The following is a 25,278-nucleotide window of genomic DNA, read 5'->3' as shown; positions in this document are numbered from 1 at the left end:
AAGCACAAGCAGCCAAAGGAAAAAACCAGATACATTAAACTTCATTAAAAGCAAAAACTTCCGTGCTTCAAAGAACACTATCAAGAACCTGAAAAGACAACCCACATAATGGGAAAAAATTTCGCAAATCATGTATCTGACAAAGATCTAGTATCCAGAATACATAACGAACTCTCACAACTCAACAATGAAAAGATAAATAATCCAATTAAAAGCTGGGCCAAGGATTTAAATTGACTTTTCTCCAAAGAAGATATACAAATGGGCAATACGCACAAGAAAAGATGTAGAAATTCAAGTCAAAACCACGAGATACCACTTTACATCCACAAGGATGGCTATAATTAAAAAGACAGATAATAATAAGTGTTGATGAGAATGTAGAGAAATTGAAACTCATACAATGCTGGTGGGAATGTAATGTGACGCGGCCACTTTATATTATTTGATTTTTATTATTTACTTTTGGAGTCACTGACAAGAAGATTTAATATGTTCATTTGCTTATCCCAATTCAAGTTCTGTTTCCCAATTTTCACTTGAGCACACTAGGTTCATGTTCATTAGAGCTGTGTTGTTTTAACAAAGTATAACTGGTAATTTATTTCCTACTATATTTTCTGTTCTCTCTCTTTTTTTGTATTAGTTTCAGGTGTACAAAACAACATAATGATTAGACCTTTACACCCCTCACAAAGTGGTAACTCCCCAAGTCTATTACCCATCTGAAATCGTACATAGCTATTATAATACCCCTGACTATATTCCCTATGTTGTACTCTACATCCCGTGACCATATCTATCTATATCTATATATCTATATTTACCTATATTTCACATCCCTGTTACTATTTTGTGACTACCAATTTGTATTTTCTAATCCCTTCACCTGTCCCTCACCCCCAACCCCTTGCCAATCTAGCAACCATTAGTTTTTCTCTGTATTTAAGGCAGCCACTTTAGAAAATAGTTTACAGTTCCTCAAAAAGTTAAACACAGAGTTACCATGTAACCCAGCAATTCCACTCCTAGGTATACGAGGTCTGACAATTAAGTTCATGCACTCTTCCTACATACCTCATTGCTGAATATCACTATGGTCACCTTAGAAGTACTCCCCCTTGGGAAGCTATGCATCAACGCCAGTGCCTAGTCCCTTCAAAGCAATTTTGGAACTCTTTTTCTGGAATGGCCATCACAGCTGTCAACGTATTACCCTTGATGTCCTGAATGTCATAAAAATGTCTTCCTTTCAATATTTCCTTTATCTTTGGTTAAAGAAAGAAGTCATTGGGGGCCAGATCAGGTGAGTAGCAAGGGTGTTCCAATACAGTTATTTGTTTACCGGCTAAAAACTCTCTCAGGAGAGTGCCTTGTGAGCTGGTGCCTTGTTGTGACGCAGGAGCCATGAATTGTTGGCGAAAAGTTCACGTCATCCAACTTTTTCACTCAGCCTTTTCAGCACCTCCAAATAGTAAACTTGGTTAGCTGTTTTTCCAGTTGGTACAAATTCATAATCAATAATCCTTCTGATATCAAAAAGGTTAGCAACATCCTTACAACAAGTTCGTGAACTTAATTGTCCGACCTTGTATACCCAACAGGAGTGGAAACATATGTCTGCACAAAAACTTGCACAGGAATGTTCATAGCAGCACTATTCATAATCACCAAAAGTAGAGATAATCCAAGTGTCCATCAACAGATGAATAAACAAAATGTAGTGTATTCACTCAATGAAATATCATCCAGTCATAAAAAGGAATAAAATGGTCATATATGTTACCACATGGATGAAACTTGAAAACTTTATGGTAAGTGGAAGGAGCCTGATACAAAAAGTCACATATTGTATGATTTCATTTATAAGAAATGTCCAGAATAAGGAAATTCACAGAGAGAAAAAGTAGATTAAAAGCTGCCAGGAGCTAGAGAAAGAAGGGAATGGTGAGTGACTGTTAATGTGTTAATGTGTGTGGTTTTTCATTTTAGGGTGATAAAAATGTTCTGGAACTAGATAGTGGCAATGATTGCATGAGTTTTTAATATACTAAAAACCACTGAACCGCATACTTTAAAACGGCGAATTTTATGGCATACAGTAATAAATCTCAATATGTAAGAAAAAGATTAATTATGTTAGCAGATGTAAAAAACACATACATGTAATATAATGGTTATTCCTCTTCCCCCATTTCCAAGTACTAAAGAAACACTGGTACCTTATGTCACCATGTTTATCCCTTGGCTTTTTATGTTACCTGGCCTATCTCCAGATACACCCCATTGAAATACATGAGCCTAGGGATCTAGAAAGGAAATCAAGGCGCCGAGGTTCATGGGCTCATTTGGTGTCACCCAAGGGGAAAACGTTTTCCAGTCTATTGTATCAGGAGAAAGGGAAGAGATTTCAGGCCGGATCACACAGTTGGTTGGAAATGCCCTTAAAATTCTTCATTTCTTTTTGCTCTCATTCCACATTCATCAAACCACTTTTCCAAGGATTCAAATAACAAGAAGGGAGATCATCTATCTCTATCTGTCTATCATCTGTCAATCATCTATCTATCTGTGTCCATTTATTTGGCTTCCAGTAACTTGAGAAACTTGAATCACTCTCCCTGAGTTCGAGTCTAGGACACTGAAAAAACTAAGGGCCAGACTCGGGATTAAGGTAAATTATTTAAATTCACCTCACTCAGGATGACAAGTAGGTTTTCATCCGTATGCTGACTTCAATAAATTACCAACTGGGAAAGATTCTGTGATGAGCAAGATTGTGAAGCCATGTCTGAGTATAGTCTGGCAGACTAGCATGCCCGGTGGTCCACGTCTCCCTTGGATACAGGCAAGAAAGTATGGTATATGCACTGTGTATTTGCCACTCTGACTTAGACAATACTCTGAGGGGGTTCTGGTAGCTAGAAAACCTCCTGGCCACATCCCTCCAACCTCCAGGTGCTGCATTAGACATGATACCAAGTTGTACTGTGTGTCCACATTTCATAAAGAGAGCTTTTCACCTTCAGTAGTTTACAACTTAATTTAAAGCAAATCAAACCCAGTGCTCCAGTGTCAGGATGACAATCTGTCTTCTCCATTACTCCAGCAATGAAAAAGGAAATGGCTTATTAGAAAATGCTTCTTTTCGTTCTTCTAGGATAAGTCAACCACCCCATACGTTAGAAAACTTAGAAACAATTCTCCACATTATTTTTGTAACCAAATCCCATTCCCTTGCTTATTTCACCTCCCAAAGCAGTGCTGACTCATGATTCATACTTATAATTATTTCCATTCTCTGTCAGCACAGAGGATTTTTGCAGGGGGTGGGACAAAAGGGTGGGGTGGGGTTAGGGCAGGTAGAATTCATGATTTAATTGTTTATTTAGCATTTTCAAATCATGGAAGATACCAAGTGTGGACTCATCACTAAACTCCGGCTTCCACCAGCCTAAACATGTGTACTTAATGCTTTCTTTACTCTCATCATGACGAGGCAGACTTTTGTAGAGTGGTTCTGGATGCAGTTCAGGTTTCTGAATGCATGTGGTTACTAAATCAGTAGCTTATCACAGCCTGCTGCTTCTAGGTAGGTTCGGTCCGGTGAAACACAAGAGAGAGGGAGGGAGCCCAGGTATTTAGTGGAGTCACCCAGGCCAACAACCCTTTGCAAAGCACAAGGCCTCCAAACTACAGACCGAACCAAAGATCAAAGATAGTGAAGAAATGATTTCTGTGCATTCTCACCCATGATTCCCACAGCTAAGGAAAAACCAAAAAGGTTTCATGTAAATTTTACCCAAATAGAAGCACTTGCACATACCCAACACTTTAACTCATCTGTTATTTAGTGTTCTATTAAAACCCTTAGTCTTTTCTTGCATTTAACTTTTAGCACTATGCTCAGTTGAAGACAGTATGTATTTAAGAAAACATGGATATTTTCCTGACAAGAGAGACAGATAAAAATAAAAAGAGAAACAAGATACACCCAAAATGTTCATGGGAAATTGGTTTTATACTTTTTTTTTTTTTAATTTTGGGGTAATATTTGCAGGAAAAATGTATTACATGTAACAAGACAAAAAATAGTTACTTCTTAAAAATCAATAAGGAAATTCTCAACAAAAGGACACAATTAGCCTTAACAGAAGAAAATCAAGTTTTCTTTGGTTAATGGCTTATCAGAGAGAAATAAGAGAATAGGGGAGACAATTGGCAAGGAAAGATATCTGCCTATACATACCATCGGGGCAAACATCTTTAACATTTACCTACAATCGACAAAGGGACTCACAATCAGAACAAGGACCTCAGAGGCCCTTTGCAGTACACACCGCACATGAACATGACACATGGGCTGCCAGAATCTGCCCATAAACAAGGTCATCTTTAATGAGATCTCAGGATGTCAGTTACCTATTCCAGCCACGAACATTGGAAACAGACTAAGGCTTACACCCAATTCTACTTTCTACTGTGTTTTCCCGAAAAAAAGACCTAGCCGGACAATCAGCTCTAATGCATCTTTTGGAGCAAAACTTTATGTAAGACCTGGTCTTATTTTACTATAAGACCGGGTGTAAAATATAAAATAAAATTAAAATATATTAATTTTATATTAATTTTTGCTCCAAAAGATGCACTAGAGCTGATTGTCCGGCTAGGTCTTATTTTCGGGGAAACACGGTAGTAGATGAGAAGGAAGACATCAGTCCAAGAGTAGGAATAAATTTGTTCTGATTCTTTTATGTGCTCTAGCTCAGCACATTGGTGGACAAGTCCCTGCCATCTGTGAGATGCTAGGCCAGGGTCAAGGCCTCTGCCTGGGGTTCTCGGACAGGAAGAGGTAACTCACAGGGATCACCTTTATGACATCAGGCTCATTAGCTCACGGCCCTCACCAAACGAAAGAAATAATGAGATAAAACAAACATCAGTTCTGATTTTAACTGAACACATTTCAGGAAGGGCTGCCCCATATTGGGCTCGTGCACAGGAGCAGCCAACATTACCAAAAGTGTACAGGAATTCCCTAGTTTGCTTTTTTTTTCATTCTAACGCATGCTAAGTTTTTAGAGCTCATCAATCTCCCTCTCTCTCTTTTTTAATTTATTGGGGTGACAATTGTTAGTAAAATTACATAGATTTCAGGTGTACAATTCTGTATTACATCATCTATAAATCCCATTGTGTGTTCACCACCAGAGTCAGTTCTCCTTCCAATCTCTCTTGAAGTAGAAAGCAAAGTGGCTAGTTTTACACTGACGGCCATATAGTTTGGTTCAAATCAATTCCGTGAATGTTTATCGAGGTTTTGTGTTCGGGGTTGGCAGAGTAGAAGCTTTCTCATCATCCTAGTACCGAGCCTAATTTTTCTTGATCCTACATGTCTTACACAGAAGACATACACTTAAGTTCACAGCATATAAGTGGTGGTAGTACTTGTTTAATCTTGAACCTGTTTGTAGACTCGATAAAAGCTGAGTCTAGTTAGCTACACAAATTCAGTGACCCCAAACAATATACTATATTTATCCCATACAATTATGTATTATCACTGTGTACGTGGGCAGGATTCCCACAAACTTTTCTTCTTCTAGCTAATTCATTCAAATTTTATTACATCTCTAAAACTTTTGTCCCATAAACTTTGTATTTTTAATCTGGGGGAGAATAGGACTCTGCTGGGAGATCATCTTCAAATTTATAACTTTGCCATCTCTGTGAATTAGTTTCTCTCTATTGTTTTGTATTTATGACTTAATAGTAATCAACACTGCTATGGTTTGAATGTTCGTGTCTCCCCCTCCAAATCCTATGTTGAAATCCCAATGCCAATGTGATGGTATCAGGAGGTGGGGCCTTTGGGAGGTGCTTAGGTCATGAGGATGGAGCCCTCATGAATGGAATTAGCGCCCTTATAAGAGACCCATGGAGCTCTACTGCCTCCTTCTGCCAAGTATGGGCATAGTGAAAAGTCAGCAGTCTGCAACCTGGCAGAGGGCCCTCACCAGAACCCGGTCATGCTGGCAACCCTGACCTTGGACTTCCAGCCCCTGGAACTGTAACAAATAAATTTCTTTTGTTTATAAGCAACGCAGTCAATGGCATTTTGTTATAGCAGCCTACACGGACTAGGACAATCACAAAATATTAACAGATCAGAAACAATTTGTTTAGGAACTGATGGAATACGGCCAGCCTTCTCACTTTTCTATTTCAGCACGAGCTCATTACCTACCTTGTCAGAAACAGAAGACTGAGTTACAAAAAAGCAGAGATAAGACAGGAAGAAACAACTGAGCTTTGCAATTGGATGAGTTCTACTACACTATTTTCATTCAAGCTTTTCTAAAAAGAGATGAGGACGATGTGCTGAAAGAGGCAAGTAACTTTTAGTTAGTCTTGATAGAGGAAAAATAGTGTTTATAACCAGTATCATCAAACCTGAATTATAGCCAATTTGAATTTCTCCTCCTCCTCCTGGCCCTCTCCACCTCTGGTGAAAGTGCTAAGAAAAACAAAATGGTCAAGGCATGAGGCATGGGGGAGAAATGAGAAGTGGACTTAGAATGTGGACAGTCGACTCTATCTTGCAAAAATTAAACGCCCTTCAGTAATTGGAGCCTAACAAGTAATTGTCCTTCCACATATATTTCTTTATGAGGAAGTACAACTCAGAGAGGATAAAGATCTCATTCAAAGATGTCTATTAACAGATCAGCTTTTCTAATCAAAAGATCTCTAACATGTAGCAAGCATCTGAAACATTCCTCACAATCACTGATTATACACGAAAAATGACGACAGTGCCTTCTCGCCCTGGGCTTCCACTTCAAATGGGACATAAGCCAACCTCATTCGGAACAAATGTTCAGTTAGCCGGCTTCTATTTGCTGTAGTTCTCTTAATATTTCCTCAAACACAATGGAGTTTGTTGTGTTCAGTCATTCTGAATGCTGGGGATTTTCTATGTAAATGAAGGGGTGTGCCAGGTTGGCTTCGGCTGTGGAGGCGTGGCTAAGGAGACTGCTCCACGAGTGTCATGCTCCTCCTGGGGCCAGCAGGTTAGTGTGAGAATGTTCTCCTCACAAAGATGGCAAAACACAAGAAGGTGAGTAGAAAGACCAAGGCCGCATAGGGCTCAGAGCTCAGACTGCTGATGTACCGTCTGTCACTTCCGCCTCGTTTTATTGGTCAAAGCGCATCACATAGCTGAACCACAGACCAAAGGTTAGGAGAGCCCCTCACGGCCCCTGTGAGATGCGGCAAGGGCGTGGATGAGGGGAGGGTGAAGAATTGAGGCCACAACCTCAGTCTCCCACAGCAACTGACCAATTACTGACACAGAGGTGTATCCACAGAAAATTCCAGGGTCTCATCTGCTGTTAAGCGTAAACAGGAGATGCTAATATATGAGTATGTTTGACATATACAGAAAAGTACAGAGAATAATACAAATACCCATGGATCTACCTCCAATAATTAAGTGCTTTTATATATTTACTTCAGATATTTTCATTTTTTATCAAGTATGTTAGAGTTTAAGCCCTCTGTATAGCCTTCCACAATTCTATTTTCCTCCCTCCTCAAAAGTAACTATTATGCGAAAGTTAGTCTGTGCATGTTTTTGTAATTTTACTATATACACAGTTATTTATGAAGCCACAGGCCTGAGGACACTCTTCACCTAGCCTTATCACTGTTAATATTTAGTCAGCATTGCCAATAAAATCAGCTTCTTCAGTTCAAAAAGCCTTTATATAGGTCCTACATGTGAATCAAAGAGCTGCCTGTGGAGTATCAGAATTTGACTTGCTCATTCTTATATTTTTCTGTCTTATACTAAAGAAAGGACAGATGCAGAATTCTAAGACTAAATAGCTAGAAAATATTTATTCAAACTTGAGTGTGGAGCAATTCTACTTATCAGAGGAAGGAACGTCATAGGGAAACAAAAGCCAAATGTTTTCCACAGGAGTTTTCCTTTTGGCTGTTTTGATTTCGACTGGTAAGTCAAAAATAGAATTTTAGAATCTTGGCTGATTTTTAAAAACTCATTTCAATGATAGATTCAAAAGTCATCAGTAGCACAATCATAGCACAAATGTGTGCCTTTGGTTACTAAGAACGGAATAGGAAGGATACAAGGGGGGAATCCTCAATGATTTCCACTTGGATGTTCTGGTTCTTTAATGAAAGTGGAATGGGAGGACTTTAAGAAAAAGTCTCCCAATCTTGGTCTAGGACTTAATTGGAACATAATTAGAAAATAAAAAGTTTGTGTAAGAATCTGATTTAGAAAATTCCTGATAACAGAGACTGGTGTGGATTAGAACAAGGGGAACACTCCCTTAACAGTCACGGTGGGAGAGAAAAATTGAATAAATTAATAAGTATATACCCCAATTCCCAAGGATAAATATTACTTGTAAAAGTGATAATAGTAGTATATCTTGATCAACATGTTGCTCTTGAAGCTTGGCAATAAGGTATCAGACTTTCGAAACTCATCTTTTAGAAGTATATTAAAGAATATGCTTAGTGGCCATATGCTGCGGCTTCTCTTCATAGCACATACAGCAATGAATCGTGAAATACTGTTAAATGAAATCAACGATCTAATGGGCAGGTTCTTGGTTTTTGCTTCTGTTTTTGTTTGTTTGAAGTGAAAGGATGATTTTGCTAACAGTCTCTCTCTGTGAATGTTAACATTGGAAATCTGGGAAATTGCATTCAATTGAACATTTATCAAGTGCTTATTCTATTAAAGAGAAGTTGCACTTAAAACAAAGTTGGCAGAAAATACACAGAGAGAGCCTGCCCCCTCCTCCATGTTTTACTGCTTCAAATTTTTTATGTAATTGTTTCTATTCCCTTCCTCACCTTCTCTTCTCACTCCACTCTACGCTAAATTGGTTTGACATGGTCTTATTTCTAAGAATCTCCCTCTTCCATGTTTGTTAATATGAAAGAGATTTATTTAGCATTAAATAAACTTTGCTAGTCAGAGTTTGTTTCTTCTTTAATGCAAACATTTCCTTGGATTTGATTATTAGGACTAACAATAAGGAAACATTTCAAAGTTACTTTAGATTTCCGGAGATATTTCTTTGAGCCATGCTGTTTGATTGTTTTTCTTAATCTAAACATAGTGGTCCTCATGCCAAACAATGAACAAAGAAAATTTGAAAAGTGCAATTTACACCATTTATTAGTGGATAATATGAAACTATAATGATGGAAGTTAATTATAATATCCAGACACATTTACAAAGACTCTGTCTGTCATGAAACAGACTTCTGTGGCCAGGGAAAAATTTTACATCTGAATCAGGAGTTAAAGGAAGACCTTCCCATGAACTACTGAAAGTTGGGGGGAAAAACTATAGTTAAAATGAGATTTTCAGAATCCACTGGGAGACTTATGAGGCAAGTGGAGACTGGAAATACTTGAGGTCAGGAAATCTCGTCTCATGTTTCTCCTTTTTAGCACTGGCTGGCCCATGGGCTAATATATGTGCTGGCAAGTCTTCCAATGAGATCAGGACGTGCGACAGTCATGGCTGTGGCCAGTACACTGCTCAAAGGTATGAGGTTTCACAAATAACCACAAATTCTTCGGGCTCTTAACTTCTTTTAGTGTCCTTGCCCTATGTTTCCTCAAGTGATTATGGTCATCTCCCTCGGACAGCAGGAAAACTCAGAGATGAAACCAGTTACATTACTGTCTTTGGAGCCATTTCCAAGAACTCTGCTTCAAGTATGGGCTCTGAATCAGGAACAAAGCATGGACTAAGTTTTCATGTGTTGTTTTCACATATTGACTTATTTCACTGCTTTGTTCCAAGGTGAAAATTACATATTACTATCCCATTTTATAAATGAGGAAATTGAACTGAGGTACCAAAGGGTTAAGGGACCTACCAAACACAGCGGGAGGTGGCAAAGGCTGGACTAGGATTCAGGCTCTTGGATCCTTTTCCTATGAAACCAACCACAGTTTACGGTCCCAGGCTCTGGGAGCTGGTCACCAGAGACTGGCCTTGTGCAGGCCATTTTTTCCAAATAATGAGGGACACACTTGTGAATTTTCAGTAATGCACAGCTCACCTTGGGAATACCACTCTCTGATGAAATAGCCATGTGTCCAACTGCATTATGGATCTCCATTCTAATTTTGTGGAACTCTCACTTATACACACACTGCCACACAACCTTGAATACCTGGAAATATACCTAAGAGATGCAAAATATGGGAAAATGGCCTGAATTGCCAAAATTAAGACTCAGTTAGTACACACCCTGAAGTTTATGCACTTGACTTAGTTTAGAACCTGCTCAATGTTGCTTTACACATAATTCCAACAATCCTGGTGAATCTCATTTTTCAGGTAGTAGCCTATTAGAAAGGAGAAGAGGCTAGTAAGAGCAGGCACAGTGACAACAGTGAGGATTGCTAGAGATAGCCTCAAGAGATCTCACAATCTGGGATCACTTTGTGTTTGCACTCCATATACTTTAATAAACCCAGGCGGTGTCACTCACTGTATTAAAACAGCATATGCAGTAAATGATATTTATGATAACTTCTGGATCATTGAGTGAAAAATAAAGTAACACGATTCTTTTATGATAGGCTCCCACAGAAAGACAATTCTTTTCTAAGTGGCCTTTGGAGGGGTCAGGATTCAGGTATCTATAAAACTTACTTATATGGATTGCCTCATTTCCCCCCAGTGCCATATAATAGCTAATATTTTGTAAAGGCTTCCCAAGTACCAAATGCTGCCTTCAATGCTTCAATCTTTACAACATGGTTATTACTACCTTTAGGGAAGGAGGTTAAAATTGGGTGGAACAGAATGAGGAAACCTGGGACATGCCCACATGTTCTAGGAGCTTCAATTTTTGAATTCCTGGGAATTCAAAAATTCCTGGGAATAAGGCTCCCAGGCCAGTTCCTCAATCTGTTCATTCTTATCTACATCCCAGGAACCACAGGCCTCATCAGGGTGTGGATGTCTTGTGTTCTGATGGATCTACTGTGTATGCACCATTCACAGGAATGATCACGGGCCAGGAGAAACCTTATAAAAACAAAAATGCCATCAATAATGGTGTACGGATATCTGGAAGAGGTAAGAGGTGGTGTATATGCCTGGAAAACATATGGAGATGTTTGGTGTTTATTGAATGCATATTCCATACTTCCTCCAAAATGGTAAAAACCTGGAACGCAAAGGACACATGGTACCAAACTACAACAACTAAAGCATTCTGAGAGATGTTCCACCATTTCCCCTAAAATTGTCTTCATTATGCACAGGTTCCACCTGACTCTGCAGCTGACTGAGAGCTTTCTTTCTGTGGCCCATGTGGTTTTGCTTAACAATCTACAAACAAAATCACTTTCAGCAAAACTAACCATCATGAATAGATACTTTCATTTACCCAAATCCCACACTTTGAAAATGTTGGCATTTCTGCAAGAGCTGACTGTGAAATATTTACAAAGGCCTCTATATTCTTGGTAAAGCTGTGTCTCCTAGCGCTCCAGGTCTGGTTGTTTGGTTGTGTTGATTCTATTGAGGTATAAGGGACACACAGAAAAGTGCACAAAGCATAAGTATACAGCTCCAAGAGTTTTCACAAAGTGAAAACATCTGTGTAACCAGCAGCCGGATCAAGAAAAAAAACATCAGCAATATCCCAGGGACGTTTGGTGTTACCTTTTGTCATTAGTCCCAGCAAAGGTAATCAGTTTTCTGTCATATATTAGTTTTGCTTGTTTTTGAAAATGATATAAATAAACAGCATGCAGTCTTTTTATGAGGTTTCTTTCACTCCACACATTTGTGAGATTCATCCATAGTTTTGCATGTAGTTTTAATTCCTGCATTCTTATCCAAATTGAGTATTTTTCTTTATTAATACATTTTTCTTACCTGTTTAAGACACATTTGTCACCCTGAAATCATAAAAATTTCTTCCCGTTTTCATTTATAAGTTTTATTACTCATCTTTAATATTTATATTTATAATCCATCTGGAATTGAGTAAGGAATGAGATAGGGCTCAAGATTTTTTCACCATATTGATATCTAATTGACTCAGTACCATTAACTTATTAACAAGACCAGGTTTTCCCTACTGCACTACGGTATCTTTTGTCATAAATCAGGGTCTGAATATATGAGGTTTTGTTTCTGGTCTTTCTATTTATTGTGTTTCATCAGTCATTTGTCAATATTTCGCAGATACACTGACTTAATGGCTTTAAAATACATCTTGATATCTGATTGTATAAATCTTCTAACTTTGTTCTTTCAGAATGCCTTGGCAATGCTTGATCATTTGCATTTCCAAATTACAGAATCAGTTTTCAATTTCCACCAAAAATCCTCCTGGGACTTTGACAGGATTTGTATTAATTATATAGACCAAATTGAGAAGAACTGATAGCTTAAAAATAATGAGTCCTCCAATCAACGAATATGTTATATCCTTCATGTATTTAGATCTTCTTACATTGTTATATTAGCAGTTGTATTCGTTTTCGGTGTAAAGATCTTGCACACATTCTGTTTAATATATGTACATAAGACACATTTTATTGATTTTGTTTAGATCTTCTATACAGTACTATCCAACAGGAATATAATAAAAGCCACATAAGTAATTTTCAATTTTCTAGTAGTCACAGAAAGTAAAAGAAACAGGTGAAATTAATTTTAATAATGTACTTTACTTAACCCAGTATCTTCAGAATATTTTCATTTCAAAATACAATTAATATAAAATTAACATTTTATTTTACCTTTTTTTGTACTATCTTCAAAATCTAGTGTGTATTGTATACTTAAAGCACATCTAATTCTGATTAGCCACATTTTAAATACTAACTAGCCACATGTGGCTACCATGTTGGAAAGCACAATTCTATAGCCTTACTTAGGTTTTCTGTCTACTTGACCTATTTTCACAGACATATGGTATTCTACTACTAGTGGGTTTCTATCTATTTCTCCTTCTATCTCCTATAGTCTCTGCTTTACATACACAGTTTCTGTTATATAGCACATAGATAGTTGCAACAATTGCATCGTCATTGGGTTTTAATGATAAATTGTCCTCTTTGGTCTTGTTTCAGTGGTTTTTGGCTTGAATTCCACTCTCTGGTAACAGAATCATCACGTTGTTTTCCTTTAGGCTTCCATTTTCTGGGCAAATATTTGTCCAGCCCTTAATTTTTAGCATTTTTCAATTATCGTGTTTTATTATATACAGCATAGAATTGGGTTTTCCTTTTCGAGCCAATAAGAAAATCTATTTAATAGGAAGGTTAGCATTTAAAGATATAACATGTATTTGGTCCCAACACTGTCATATTATTTTATGTTATAATCATCGTATTGTATTAACTATTTCTCCATTTGGTGGGTCTTCTATATTTAAAAAATATCTTTCTCTTGGTATTTAGGAAGATTTATATTCTTATGCCAGTTGTTTCCATTTTTCCTTGTCTTTAAATTCTAATAGCTTATTAGAATATGCCTTAGAGTTGATATTGTTCTGGGTCAATTTTCTCAGTCACCTAGTATTTTCCTGCTATTCTTCAAAGCCTTTATGAAATTTTCATTTGAATCTATTCTTCCTTGGGCATCTTGCAATTTTTGTGTTTTTTTCTGATATGATTTTGTCACTTTCTTCTACTCCCTCGTTAAGTTCAATTAACCCTCCAGTGTTTTTTTTTTTGCCTTTCCCCCCATTTCTGTTCTTATTTTTTTGAATTTCTGATTCAAGACTATTAAAACCCAGATAATGAACAATTTTACTTCTTTTCTTTTAGGTTTCTGTATTAAAATGTTCTACATTAAGCCAATTAAATATAAAGGTTCTATCAAGAAGGGAGAAAAACTGGGAACTCTACTGCCGTTGCAGAAGGTTTATCCTGGCATACAATCCCACATACATATTGAAAACTGTGACTTGAGTGATCCCACTGTGTACCTGTAAGTGGAAGACAAATGACCAGATCTTCTAGACAGAAGGCCATCTTCTTAAAGCCTGAATGCATATCCTGCTTTTCAAATCTGTGTTCAAATAGAAGCATGATGAATGCAAGAAAGATAATAGTGTTTTGTTTTCAGCTTACTGCCACTTGGATGTTTTTGCAGGTCAACTAACTTCTCAGGGCTTTCTGACCTTTCTATAACCTATAAGATCTGGGGTGGTGTTCTTTAGTTTTTGTTTGTTTTGTTTTAAAGATTTCTTAGTCCTAAATACATAGGATAAATAAACATACAAATTCAAGCTGATCCAGACTGTACTTTTAACGCTTCTAAAACTAGATTTGTGCTTGGGGGGAAAAAAGCCTGAACTGTTTGTATGGTACAAGAATAGAGTGTTGTACAGGGTAGACATACATACACACTTTATAAATATTAACTGAATAAACTGAAGGATTCTTTTGAATTAAGGTTGTAGAGAATTTCAGCAACATCCTCAGGTTTGTCAAATTGGTTGGATTGTGAGCTGCTTGCATGGATAAGACAGAATTTGCTGGTCTTTATATCCACACATTCCCACACTATACAAGTGGTAGATTTAGGTAATGAATAATGGTAGTCTAAGAAAATATATAATATTGTAGATTTCAGTACGACTGTATTACAGGGAGTATTAGAAAGAGAAAGAGGTCTATCCTAACCTGAAGTATCTCATGGAACCAAGTCAGCCAGCCTCATCTAGCCATATGCATATCAGAGCTACTTATTTCTACACATCACTGTATATCTATATTATTTTTTTCCTGGTTATTTTGACAAAGGTATTAAGGGGAAATAAGACCACACAAATGTTCAAAGGACCAGAAATAATTATGGCTCCCTAGATTTTAGTCAATAAGAAATGAATAAGTTGAATTCATCATTCTGGAAACTCCCTTCATGAATTTTTTGCTTAAATCCTTTTAGAATGTAGAAAAGTCAAGCAGAATGTCTCTATTCTTAGTGTAGCTATATTAGAGGAAAATGTAATTAAACTTTACTACTGGCGAGAAGTGGCTGTTGTTGTATACTAGGACATATGTGTAAGAAGGTTCAGGACATCAATATTTGTCACAGCAAAACCTGGAACAAGTCAAATGCCCATCAACAGTGAGATGAACAAACAAATTGTGGTTAATTATAGAATATCATATAGCTGTCGTAATAAATGAACCTCTGCGAACATAACAAAATGGATGAATCATAGCAATACAATTTTGAGCCCAAAAAATAGTTTAAAAGACCAAACATAACATGATACTCTTTTTATAAAATCAAAAAAATTAAAACCAAAACCCAATTTTTAGGAACATATAAGTATGTGATAAAAACATAAAAGGAAATCAAGCCAATAATGAACACGGGTTACCTAAGGACTGGATAGGGAAGGACCACAGAGACAAATTTAAGTTACTCTTAATTCTATAGTTTTACAGTTGGGAAGTGATTTCATGAGTATTTATTATTACAACTGTGTTATACAATTAACAAGACTAGCAGGTGAGTGCAGGGAAAAGGAAGAGTTAATGATGGTTCTCAAATAGTTCAGTCTATATAGCACAGTTAGTAATTTCTCATACCCAGTTAGATACTATCCTCTACTGTTTCATAAAGTCTTATACAAGGCTAGTGAATTAACAATTTAATTTTTGGTTAAAAAAGAAAAAACAATAACAAGCACTGTCTGGTTTGATTGTCTACCTTATTCATCTCCTAGTGCCAAATAACTTTAGGTTGTTTCCAGAAATTACTTTTGTTTTCAAAGGACAAAGACTGTGCTTCCACTGAGAACACAGAAAAAGGAAACAGCACACCGACTTTAAAGGCAATGTTTAAAGAGCTCTAAAATGCTTGAACAATGAACTCTATGCTTAGCCTTCTAAATAATCAATCTTCTGAAGTGACAGTTTTAAAAACCAGACTCATTACCTGGAATGGAGAGCTTCCCCAAGGTAGAGCAAGAACGTTGCCTTCTGCCTAGCATTCCACAAGCACTCTCACATCTGTTGAATGGAAATGCAAACTTTAGACCAAAGGACTTCTTAGGAAGGAATAGAATACAGCGCCCTCTGGTGCATTATATACGAGGTGATTTTGTTTGGTTTTTGTTTTGTTTTGTTTTTTCCTTTTCTTTTAGGTGTGTGTGCCAAAATGTTAACCTTAGATTAAAATATTGTAAAATTCAAATGATAGGGAAGTAATAGTACTGAGTAACTTATTTTTCTTTAAAGTGATTATAATATATACTTATAATTTTTGGTCTCAAGTGTTAGGTTCACTGACTGTAAATAATGTGAACAAAATCAATTTTCATTTAGAAAATGTTTTGAGTTTCTTGCAGGGAGCTAATTTAGTGGAAGTACTAATTTAATGGAAGAGGCCATGCCTAGAGAGGGAAGAATTCTTACATCCTTGTGACAACATTTATCACATTTAGTGGCCTATTGACAGCAATACGTGTATATTTATAATCTGCCCATCTCCCTAATATTTAGTACAATACAAATGAGGCCAAGAAGGGTATAAGGAAGGGGAAAAAAATTTGTTTGAGGATCCTGTTTTTGTGTTTTTTTCAGTACAACCTACAATAGAACTTTTTCTCCCATTCTGTCCATTTATATTTGCCCACAAAATTATCCTAACTTTCCCAGAACCTTTAACACATGCAAAGAAACGTTTTTAATATGAACAAGTTTGTTTACTAAAATATTTTTAAAAGCCTAAAGCTCAACATTCATCTGATATCAAACTCTTTCATTTACCTAGAATCCTCTAATCTTAGGTAAACAGTAATTTTCATAGACTTCCAAAGTGAATGGAGACATTTTCATTAGCTGAAGCATCAGAAATATCCTATTTCCTCATCTTGTTGGCCGTATTAAAAATGCTCTTCAGTTTATCAACCCAGTAAGTCAGACCGACCAGTTTTACTCTGAGTTTTGCTGAGAGTCATTATAGTTCTCAGTTCACTAGGTTTGACTCCTGGGCCACTAACGACCACTATTTAGAGCAGCAAATTCTTATTCAAGGTAAAAGAGGCTACTGGTACTCACTGTCTCTCTAGGCTGATGGGTTATGGCGATAAACTCCTCCTTGACCTCCTTTCTCTAGCTCCTCCCTGTCTTGCTTCATTATTCTCTAATGCAAAAACCACTGGCATTCTATCATCTTACCACTCAAGTATGTATGTAGGGGCACTAAAAAAAAAAAAAATCGATACACAGGACTTGTATTCATCTTTTGTTATTGGTATATATTAGTACAATTTTAATATTTTTTCCTTTCTTAAAACGTGTATACATTTTTTTTGGCACCCTTTGTACTTTAATACCAGGTGAGACTGGAGATTTATCTCTTCAGTATTTCCAGCATTACTCTGACCTTCAACCAGCCTGACCTTCCATCAGTTATGCCATTTCCTTGATGTTTGTTTGTTCTGTTATTCTCATCAGACTTTAAGTTCCCTATTATATACTGCTTTTGCACTCTGCTGAAATCTTAAGGTATACATGATGTAATCTGCAATAGTAATAACTGTCTTAAGAAATTGGTTTTATTTTTTAACCAGTAATATCAGTTCCACTAGAATTTATTTAGTGTGTACTAACGTACTACATACTGTTTTGAGAGTTTTGAAATCAAAGGTGAATGAGATGAAATGCCTGTTTTTACGGAGCTCACAGTGACAAAGAATGCGGTACAGTGGTGCGAATGCATGTACAAGTACAGTCTCTAAATAAAGGGATATAATGTGCTATTTTTTTTAAATCACCACTTAAAATCATAATGTATTCTAATTTCCTAATAGGTGAGAATATTAAAAAATTTTTCTAATTAAAAATATTCAAAACTGGAAAATAGTAAACATATTTTGAATTTTTTTAGTTTGATTTTTTAGAAAGAAATGTAAGATACTGGGGGGGGGGGGAAGATTTAGGGCAACAAGTTTGAAAAAGTAGTTAAGTAAAACTGAATGAGTGCCTACGATGGTGCTAAATCGTATGTTAGATGCTGAGAATACAACAGCGAGTAAAACCCAACAGTGATCTGTCACTGATGGGCCTTACGGCACAATGGAATAAGCAGACAATCATACAAGTAAGTGGCAAATGACAGTAATGACAAACGCCACAAAGGGAAGTCCCAGAGTGCTGCGCGTCACAGAGGCTTCCCTGGGACAGCTAAAGGAAAGATCCAAGGGATCAAAGACAGCAATCGAAGTAGAAAGAATAATATGTACAGATGCCTTCTGACTAGGGGGCTGCGTGGCAGTCTTAAGGAGCTGAAAGAGAATGGAAGCAGAAGGGCAAGAGCAGCTTGGTGGGAAGGAAATGAGCGCAAAGTAGGGAGAAAACAGACCTTGTGAGATTTTGCAGGTCATTTTAAAGATACGTCTTCATCCTAAAGTCAACACATAGCCATTAAGGAGTTTTAGCTGTGTTCCTGATTGAAGTACAAGATCCCTTTTGCGTAAGATATGGCACTGTTTCTGATACATAGTAGTAGGTCAGTACATACTGATTCCCTCCCAAACACACTTAGCAAAATTTACTTTTTTAAATCTCAGTAGTGTATTTAATCAATTAACAATCACAGTATCTTCATAAAATGAATGAGCATTATTTAATTTTAATTGAATGCCAATTCTCTCCTAAGTTAATATAATAAAATAGAGTTCCAAGTGTATTGGAAAGTTGTTTATTAAATCATAAAATGATCTTTTATAGTGCTAAAAGTGAAGCACAATTAAGTCAGCCTCTGCATCTATGTTTCGATTTTACTCTTAGTTTTTAATACTAAATATTTTGAAAAATATATTAATACCAAGATGAAACAGAAACAATTTAAACAATATAAAATTGTAAATGGCATAATTTAAGGAGTTTAAAGCTCAATATTATAAATGTATTTAGCAAGGCAAAGCATGCCTTCAAGGAAGGCTATGGAACTTACCTAGAAACCATCTGTAGTTTTTAGCATAGCAACAAAGTCTCTGTGCTCTATTTACGAAAATTTGTGGCTTTTCAAATTTCTCGTATTTTTTCAAACAATAACACAGTTTACCTAACATAGTTCAATAACACATCTTAAAATCTACATTTGCATAGACTGAAAAAAGCCAATCTTACCGATTAAAAAAAATTAAGAATCGTTGGTAGTCAATTACCAGATAGGCATGACATCAGGGAACCATATTCTTCCCAGGTATTTGGAGACTTCAGTATGAATTTCATCTAGGCTACAATCATCATCGGGGATCAAAACTTCCTCCATGATAGACAGCTGAGTTAGCCGTCTCCCACATAGTCTTACAAACTCAATGAATGCACTACAGCTAACTTCACATTCACTGAGGCCCAAGGCTGTTAAGTTTTTACAGTGTTTAGCAATACAAATAAGTTCATCATCAAGAGTCTGAAGACCATTGGCACATACCACTAATTCTATAAGTCGTGGACAGTTAAGACCTATCCGTCCTAGAATGGCTTTGCTTACTGAACGACCAAAATAAAGATGAGTAACAGGGGTGTCTTCTTTGAAGAATGTCTCAAATTCCTCTTCATATAAAAAGAAGTACATGACAACATCAACTCCAGGGGAGTGTTTAATAAGTGCATCCCAACTTTGTTTTTTAATAGAATGAAATTCAATTTGTCCAGGATTTTCACTGACAACATCAATCCGAAGATGTTCCAGGTTAACATGAGTCTCACTTGAAAGTGCCAGGAGAAGTTCGTCACTTAGCATGTAATAATTCAATGCCAGTTCTCTAAGGCCCTGACAGTGATCCGCTACACAAAGGATTCCTGTGGGAAATGGGGAAAAAATGCTTAAGAACAAAGAATCACATGAATATAACATTTTGTAAATTTAAATTTGGTATTATTTATTTATTAATTGCTAAAATAGACATCTGATTTCTCAGGAGATGGATACCAATATATACATAATTATATATATGGTAAATATTTGTGTGTGTGTTTGTGTGAGTGTATATACATATATATGTGTGTGTGTGTGTGTATATATATATATATATATATATACACACACACACACATATATAAAATACTCTCAAGAAAAGCAATTTAACCTATATCTAACTTGTGAATTAAGACTTCTTCTGGGGGGGGGCGGCTGGTTAATTCAGTTGGTTAGAGCGTGGTGCTCTTAACAACAAGGTTGCCGGTTCGATCCCCACATGGGCCACTGTGAGCTGCGCCCTCCACAACTAGATTGAAACAACTACTTGACTTGGAATGACGGGTCCTGGAAAAACACACTTAAATAAATGTTAAAAAAAAAAAAACAAAAAAAAAACTTCTTTTGAAAAAAGATTAATAAATTATGTTTCATAAGCATGTAGTTTTTAATAAGAAACTGCATTGTTACTATTACTACAATAAAAAATATCACATAAGCTTTAAAAAATATATAACCTACCATCAGATGAAACATGAGGACAGCTACTCATTTTTAGGAGTTTTAAAGTATCACTATTATTGGCCACGAGAATCTTCAGTGAAGGATCATCCACTGGTGTGTCTTCAATTTTGATTGACGATAATGATTTTGAGTTGACAAAAACAACTGTAAGTGCTGACACAAAATGAGACTTGCATGGAAATAAGAAAAAATTACGAAGACGTTATTTAAAGATCTATAACTTCAATCAAATAATTCATTAAAACTATTATATCAACATATGCTTACAATAACATAGTAAAAACAATCAACATATTACTATTTTCCATAGTACCATTAGCCAGTAGTAGAAATTTTTATAAGAAAGTATAGTTTTTTATGCTTTTATATGAATGGTAACAAAGGAAAAAGTTTCAAAGGTTTCATAAACGTGTCTGCCAATTATTTTCAATCTTAAAAGGATTTAGTTTTCAATATTGAAAGGATATAATTATATTTATTTCCTAGAATAAGAGTTGGGAAGTTATGGTCCGCCAGCCAAATCCAGTCCATGGTCTGTTATTGTATGGCTCCTGATTTAAAAGTGGTTTTTACATTTTTAAATAGTTGAAAAGAATGTTTTAAAGAATATTTTGTTGACACACGAAAATTATATGAAGTTCTTTAAGTGTCCATAATTAAAGTGATGGTATGTAACGTAGCCATGCTGCTTCAACAATGTACTTTTGATGTCTGCTTTCACACTACCGTGCTAGAGTTGAGTAGCACGGCAGCAGTAGAGTTGCAGCAAAACTGTATGAGCTGCAGAGCCGAAAATATTTACTCTCTGTACCTTTTCAACCTTGCCCTAGAAGAAATTAAATGTTTATCTTGTTTATTTACTCCTGTATTTTCAGCACCTAAAATAGTACCTGGCATATAATGGGTCAATAAATATTCGTTGATGATTAAATGATGCCATATTCCTTAGTGAGTTGCTTTTTGCTGGCAAATCAAACAAAGAAATGTTTTGAAAACTTTCTATGTTTTGAATATTAACAAACTAACGCTTATTTATAGTTTGAACTTGAAAGGGGTGGAATTTCAAAAGTTTTCAGATCCAGTATTTTTGGGCACAGAAAATCTGGAACCAAATCCATGCATGATCATTTTTCCTTTTTCAAAATCAATTTGGAGTTAACCAAAGGTTCTATTGTCTCTATTAGAATGATCAAATTGGTTATAAATCTCAATTCATTTATTACAAAACTTACTGGTTTATACTAATAGTTGACCGATTTACACAAATTTTTAAATGGTGGATCGCTAGACCTTTTTATTAAATTTTATGGTGCCAAATATTATGAGAGAGATATAAATACATCACTCTTTTTTCTTAAGAAATATAAAGTTTGTTTTCCCTTTAATCAACTCTCAATGGACTCTTTTTGTCCTGAAGGACACGATTAAGCATTAGGGTACAGGTATCCCTTGCTTTTTGAAAGTTAACATTATGCCACTTCACTTTTACAAAAGACCTACATTAGTACCTGTTTTCACCAACCAAAAGGAATCTGAAGAGGATTTTCGCTTTTATGAAAAAGGCAAAAAGCAAAAATCACGTTCAGCGTTTGTTCTGCAGTGAAGCATTCTAGAGGCAGTGCACAATGCAAGCAGGGAGTGTGGCTCCAACCAGCTCCTTCTCTGAGGGAACTACACTCAGCTTCTCAGCATCAAGCTGCCATCGTTTTGAGCTGTGTCTGTGAGCACAGCTTTACCTCAAATTGAGCTTCATCTCAATTTGTTCCGTGTTTCTGTTAGTAAGATGTGTCCTAAGACAACTGCTTCTTCGCTTTATGCCATTTCAGCTTCCAAAAGGTTTCACAGGAACACTCTGCTTTTAGGTGTCAGGGGAAACCTGTACATATTTTATTATAGTAACAATATATTCGTTCAGCACTATTTATGCCTAGCAAAATGCTGTACTTTTATTTTTCCTTAGTTTACAAATGAAAAAACTGAGGCTCAGTGAGATCCACAACTTTGCCAGAAGCCACATAGCTCATTTTACTGCAGAGGCAGAGCTTGAAAGGCAGCCTGCTAATCGCCGGTGCCTCACTCTGTGACTGCATCAGCTACCCGAGAAGCTGGCCCTGGAAGCCGATGTGCAATATTAGAGACAGCTTAGAATCTAAGAATTTCAGGCTAATCTGATTCCGTAATTCATAAACAAGGAAATCACTATTTAGAAGAAGTAAGTTTTCATCTGCTTACTTATATGACTCTAATCCCCAAATGACCCATTTTTTTCAGCAATCTCTTAAAAAGATAAACAGGCTAGCAGCAATGCGTGCTGTAAGAGAGCCATGACCCAGTTTATAAGAGAAAAATGCTACTAGAGAAGATCCTCTTCTATTGGAAAGTTTCCATTAGCCAGTTTTAGTGAGAACCATAATTTAGTGCTTATTATAATATACTGGGGATGCCCCCAAATATACACATGTTAAGAGATGTTATCAATTTCTTTTCGAAGATGAATTGAATTACGGTAGTAATGTGCAGTATGAGGTTCACTCAAAAGATGGCGTTAATCAAATGAATGCTAGTGTCACTCACCGTATTAGAATCGTAAGTTTTTTTCCTTTCTTAAAATGTGTATACATTTTTTTGGCACCCTCTGTATATCAGGCACTATTCTAATTCTGGGTTTATAATGGTAAATAAGCAAAATAGAATCCCTGCCTTCAATGAATTTATGATTTGGTCTCGGGAGAAGAGAGTAACATGTTAAATAAATATGGTAATTTCAAGTACTGATGAATGATATAAAGAAGCTAAGATACTGTAATACAGCAGAGAGTAACTGGAAGAGTTGGTGCTGTTTTAGCAAAAGTAGTCAAGGAAGGCCTGAGGAAGTAGCATTCAAGCTGAAGCCTGAGTGAAGAGAAGACAGTTATTAGTTTCTGTGGCAGAGACTGAGGTTGCTTCCTAACACCCATTCATCCTTTCTTCTTTGGTAATCTAGTCCCCATATTTAGTTGAGCACGTTGCCACCCAGCTAAAACACTCCTAGACTCCCAGGAATCTGGTGTGGCCACAGGGCTAAGTTCTGGCCAATGAGACAAAGAGAAGTATTATGGGGTACTTATGGCTAATCTCCTTAAAAAGAAGAGGTCATACCCTTCTTTCCCCACTTCTTCCATCCAACTGTCTAGAAAAAGGATGTGATGGTTGGAGCTCAGAAAGTCATCTTGGACATTGAAAATGAAGAAAACGGAAGTCATCAGAATGGCAGCGTGAGGTGAGCCTCTGTAAAGCTCCCCTGGAATTTACGACTAATTGAACAACAATAACTCCACAAAGGACTCCCTGCACAGCAGACAAGCAAGACGAAGAGGCCCACTACTGAATTCACCTAAAGGTGGACGAATTGCGCAAGCGGGGGAGGAGGAATGGGAGAAGTGCGGAGACGGAGCCACACAGGCACAGGACACAGACCTGGCTCAGTGCTCCGAGCTCGCTGCATCCCGGAACTGCCGCAGCTGCGGGAGAGGGAAGAACTCAGACTGCTAGGGCTCCGCTTACGGCCCACAGGGCTGAGGGGGCAGCATACAACACGGCTGAACCCAACACTCACGGCAGAGACCTTGGAGAAAAGACTGAGGGAAGAAGGCTGAAAACGGTGATTTAAGCCTTCACTGCCAGCGGAGAATGGAAGCCTTAGGCACTGAGACTAGCCGCCCCCTCCGTACCCTCCCAGAGATCGCCCCGCCCTCACCTGCCCGGTGCTAGAAGTGGAACAGTAGCAGTGTCAGATCAAAAGAACAGATATTTGCTATTCTGAGAACTGTGGACCACAGACACAGATTTGCAGTCCAACTAGTTGCGGCAAAAGGGAGGGAGCTGTGGAAGCGAGACCGGCTGTGGTGGTGGTCGCTGCCATTGCTCTGGGCCACCTCTCACAACTCACCCCGCCCCTGGCCCCACCTATCTGGGCGGGTCACTGCAGGAGTAAACAGAACTGCTGAAACATACAGGCTCTGAATCTGGTGCAGGAAGATCTTTGGAACTTCAAAAGCTCTCCGCATACCCCACACAGACATTGCGCCCTGTGACCCAGGCGAACTATTAACAGAGGAGAAGCCCGTCTCCCAGGGAATCCCCCCATTGTGTGAGAAGCTGGAATAGTGCAGAGAAAACATAGCACTACCATGTGAGAGAGAGAAAAAAAGGCTGTAGTCGGAGAGAAAATAAAACATTCTAACAACAAGTAGTGGAAAACAAAAGAAAGACCTCTTCAATAGACCTCTTCCTATTGAAGAGGTCTTCTCCAACCTGTTGAAGAAGCCACTCCTGTAGATGTCTAGGAAGAGAAATAATAAATCACTAATTGCCATGAATAACCAAGGCAATGAGACAGCTCAGAAAGAAAGTGAAAAGTCCAGAAAAAGAACTTAGAGATATGAAAATATGTGACTTAAAAGACAGAGAATTCAAGATTGCAGTTCTGAAAAAACTCAACGAGATGCAAGAAAACACAGAAATGCAGTTTAATGAACTCAGAAACACAATCAAAGAACAACATGAGCATTTTACGAAAGAGACTGAAATTTTAAAAAAGAACCAAATAGAATTTCTGGAGATTAAGAACTCAATAGAAGAAATTAAGAATGAAATAGCCAGCTTAGGTAGTAGAGTTGACCAGATGGAGGAAAGAATCAGTGACATCGAAGATAGAAACCTGGAAATTATACAGATGGAAGAAGAAAGAGACTTAAAAGAAATGAAAGAACTCTACAAGCACTTTCTGACTCCA

At 37.1% G+C, this 25,278-nt stretch overlaps 2 protein-coding genes across 4 annotated transcripts in view; one reads left to right on the top strand and one right to left on the bottom strand.

The window, feature by feature from the left end:
* Positions 1 to 7,971: 7,971 nt before the first annotated feature.
* On the top strand, positions 7,972 to 14,025 carry LECT2 (leukocyte cell derived chemotaxin 2; the record flags this gene model as incomplete). Its single annotated transcript, XM_081035249.1, has 4 exons — positions 7,972 to 8,017; positions 9,500 to 9,596; positions 11,002 to 11,147; positions 13,859 to 14,025. 4 exons carry the CDS (start codon positions 7,972 to 7,974, stop codon positions 14,023 to 14,025), a joined length of 456 nt encoding a protein of 151 aa, XP_080891375.1.
* Positions 13,708 to 25,278, bottom strand: part of LOC308491509 (F-box/LRR-repeat protein 21) — a 54,019-nt gene continuing 42,448 nt past the window's right edge. For 2 of the 3 annotated variants that reach the window (XM_081035248.1, XM_081035247.1), the window contains 2 exons: positions 20,502 to 20,673; positions 16,199 to 19,864 (listed from right to left, as the gene is read on the bottom strand). In XM_081035248.1, coding sequence (XP_080891374.1) covers positions 19,221 to 19,864; positions 20,502 to 20,673 — 816 coding nt within the window. In that variant the 3' untranslated portion in view covers positions 16,199 to 19,220. Of the gene's footprint in view, positions 16,061 to 16,198; positions 19,865 to 20,501; positions 20,674 to 25,278 lie in introns of those variants that run through there. The other variant, XM_081035246.1, reaches the window with a different exon arrangement.

Source organism: Rhinolophus hipposideros (assembly GCF_964194185.1).
Source record: "Rhinolophus hipposideros genome assembly, chromosome: 23".
NCBI lineage: Eukaryota > Metazoa > Chordata > Mammalia > Chiroptera > Rhinolophidae > Rhinolophus > Rhinolophus hipposideros.
This window is presented reverse-complemented; position numbering and strand designations above follow the sequence as displayed.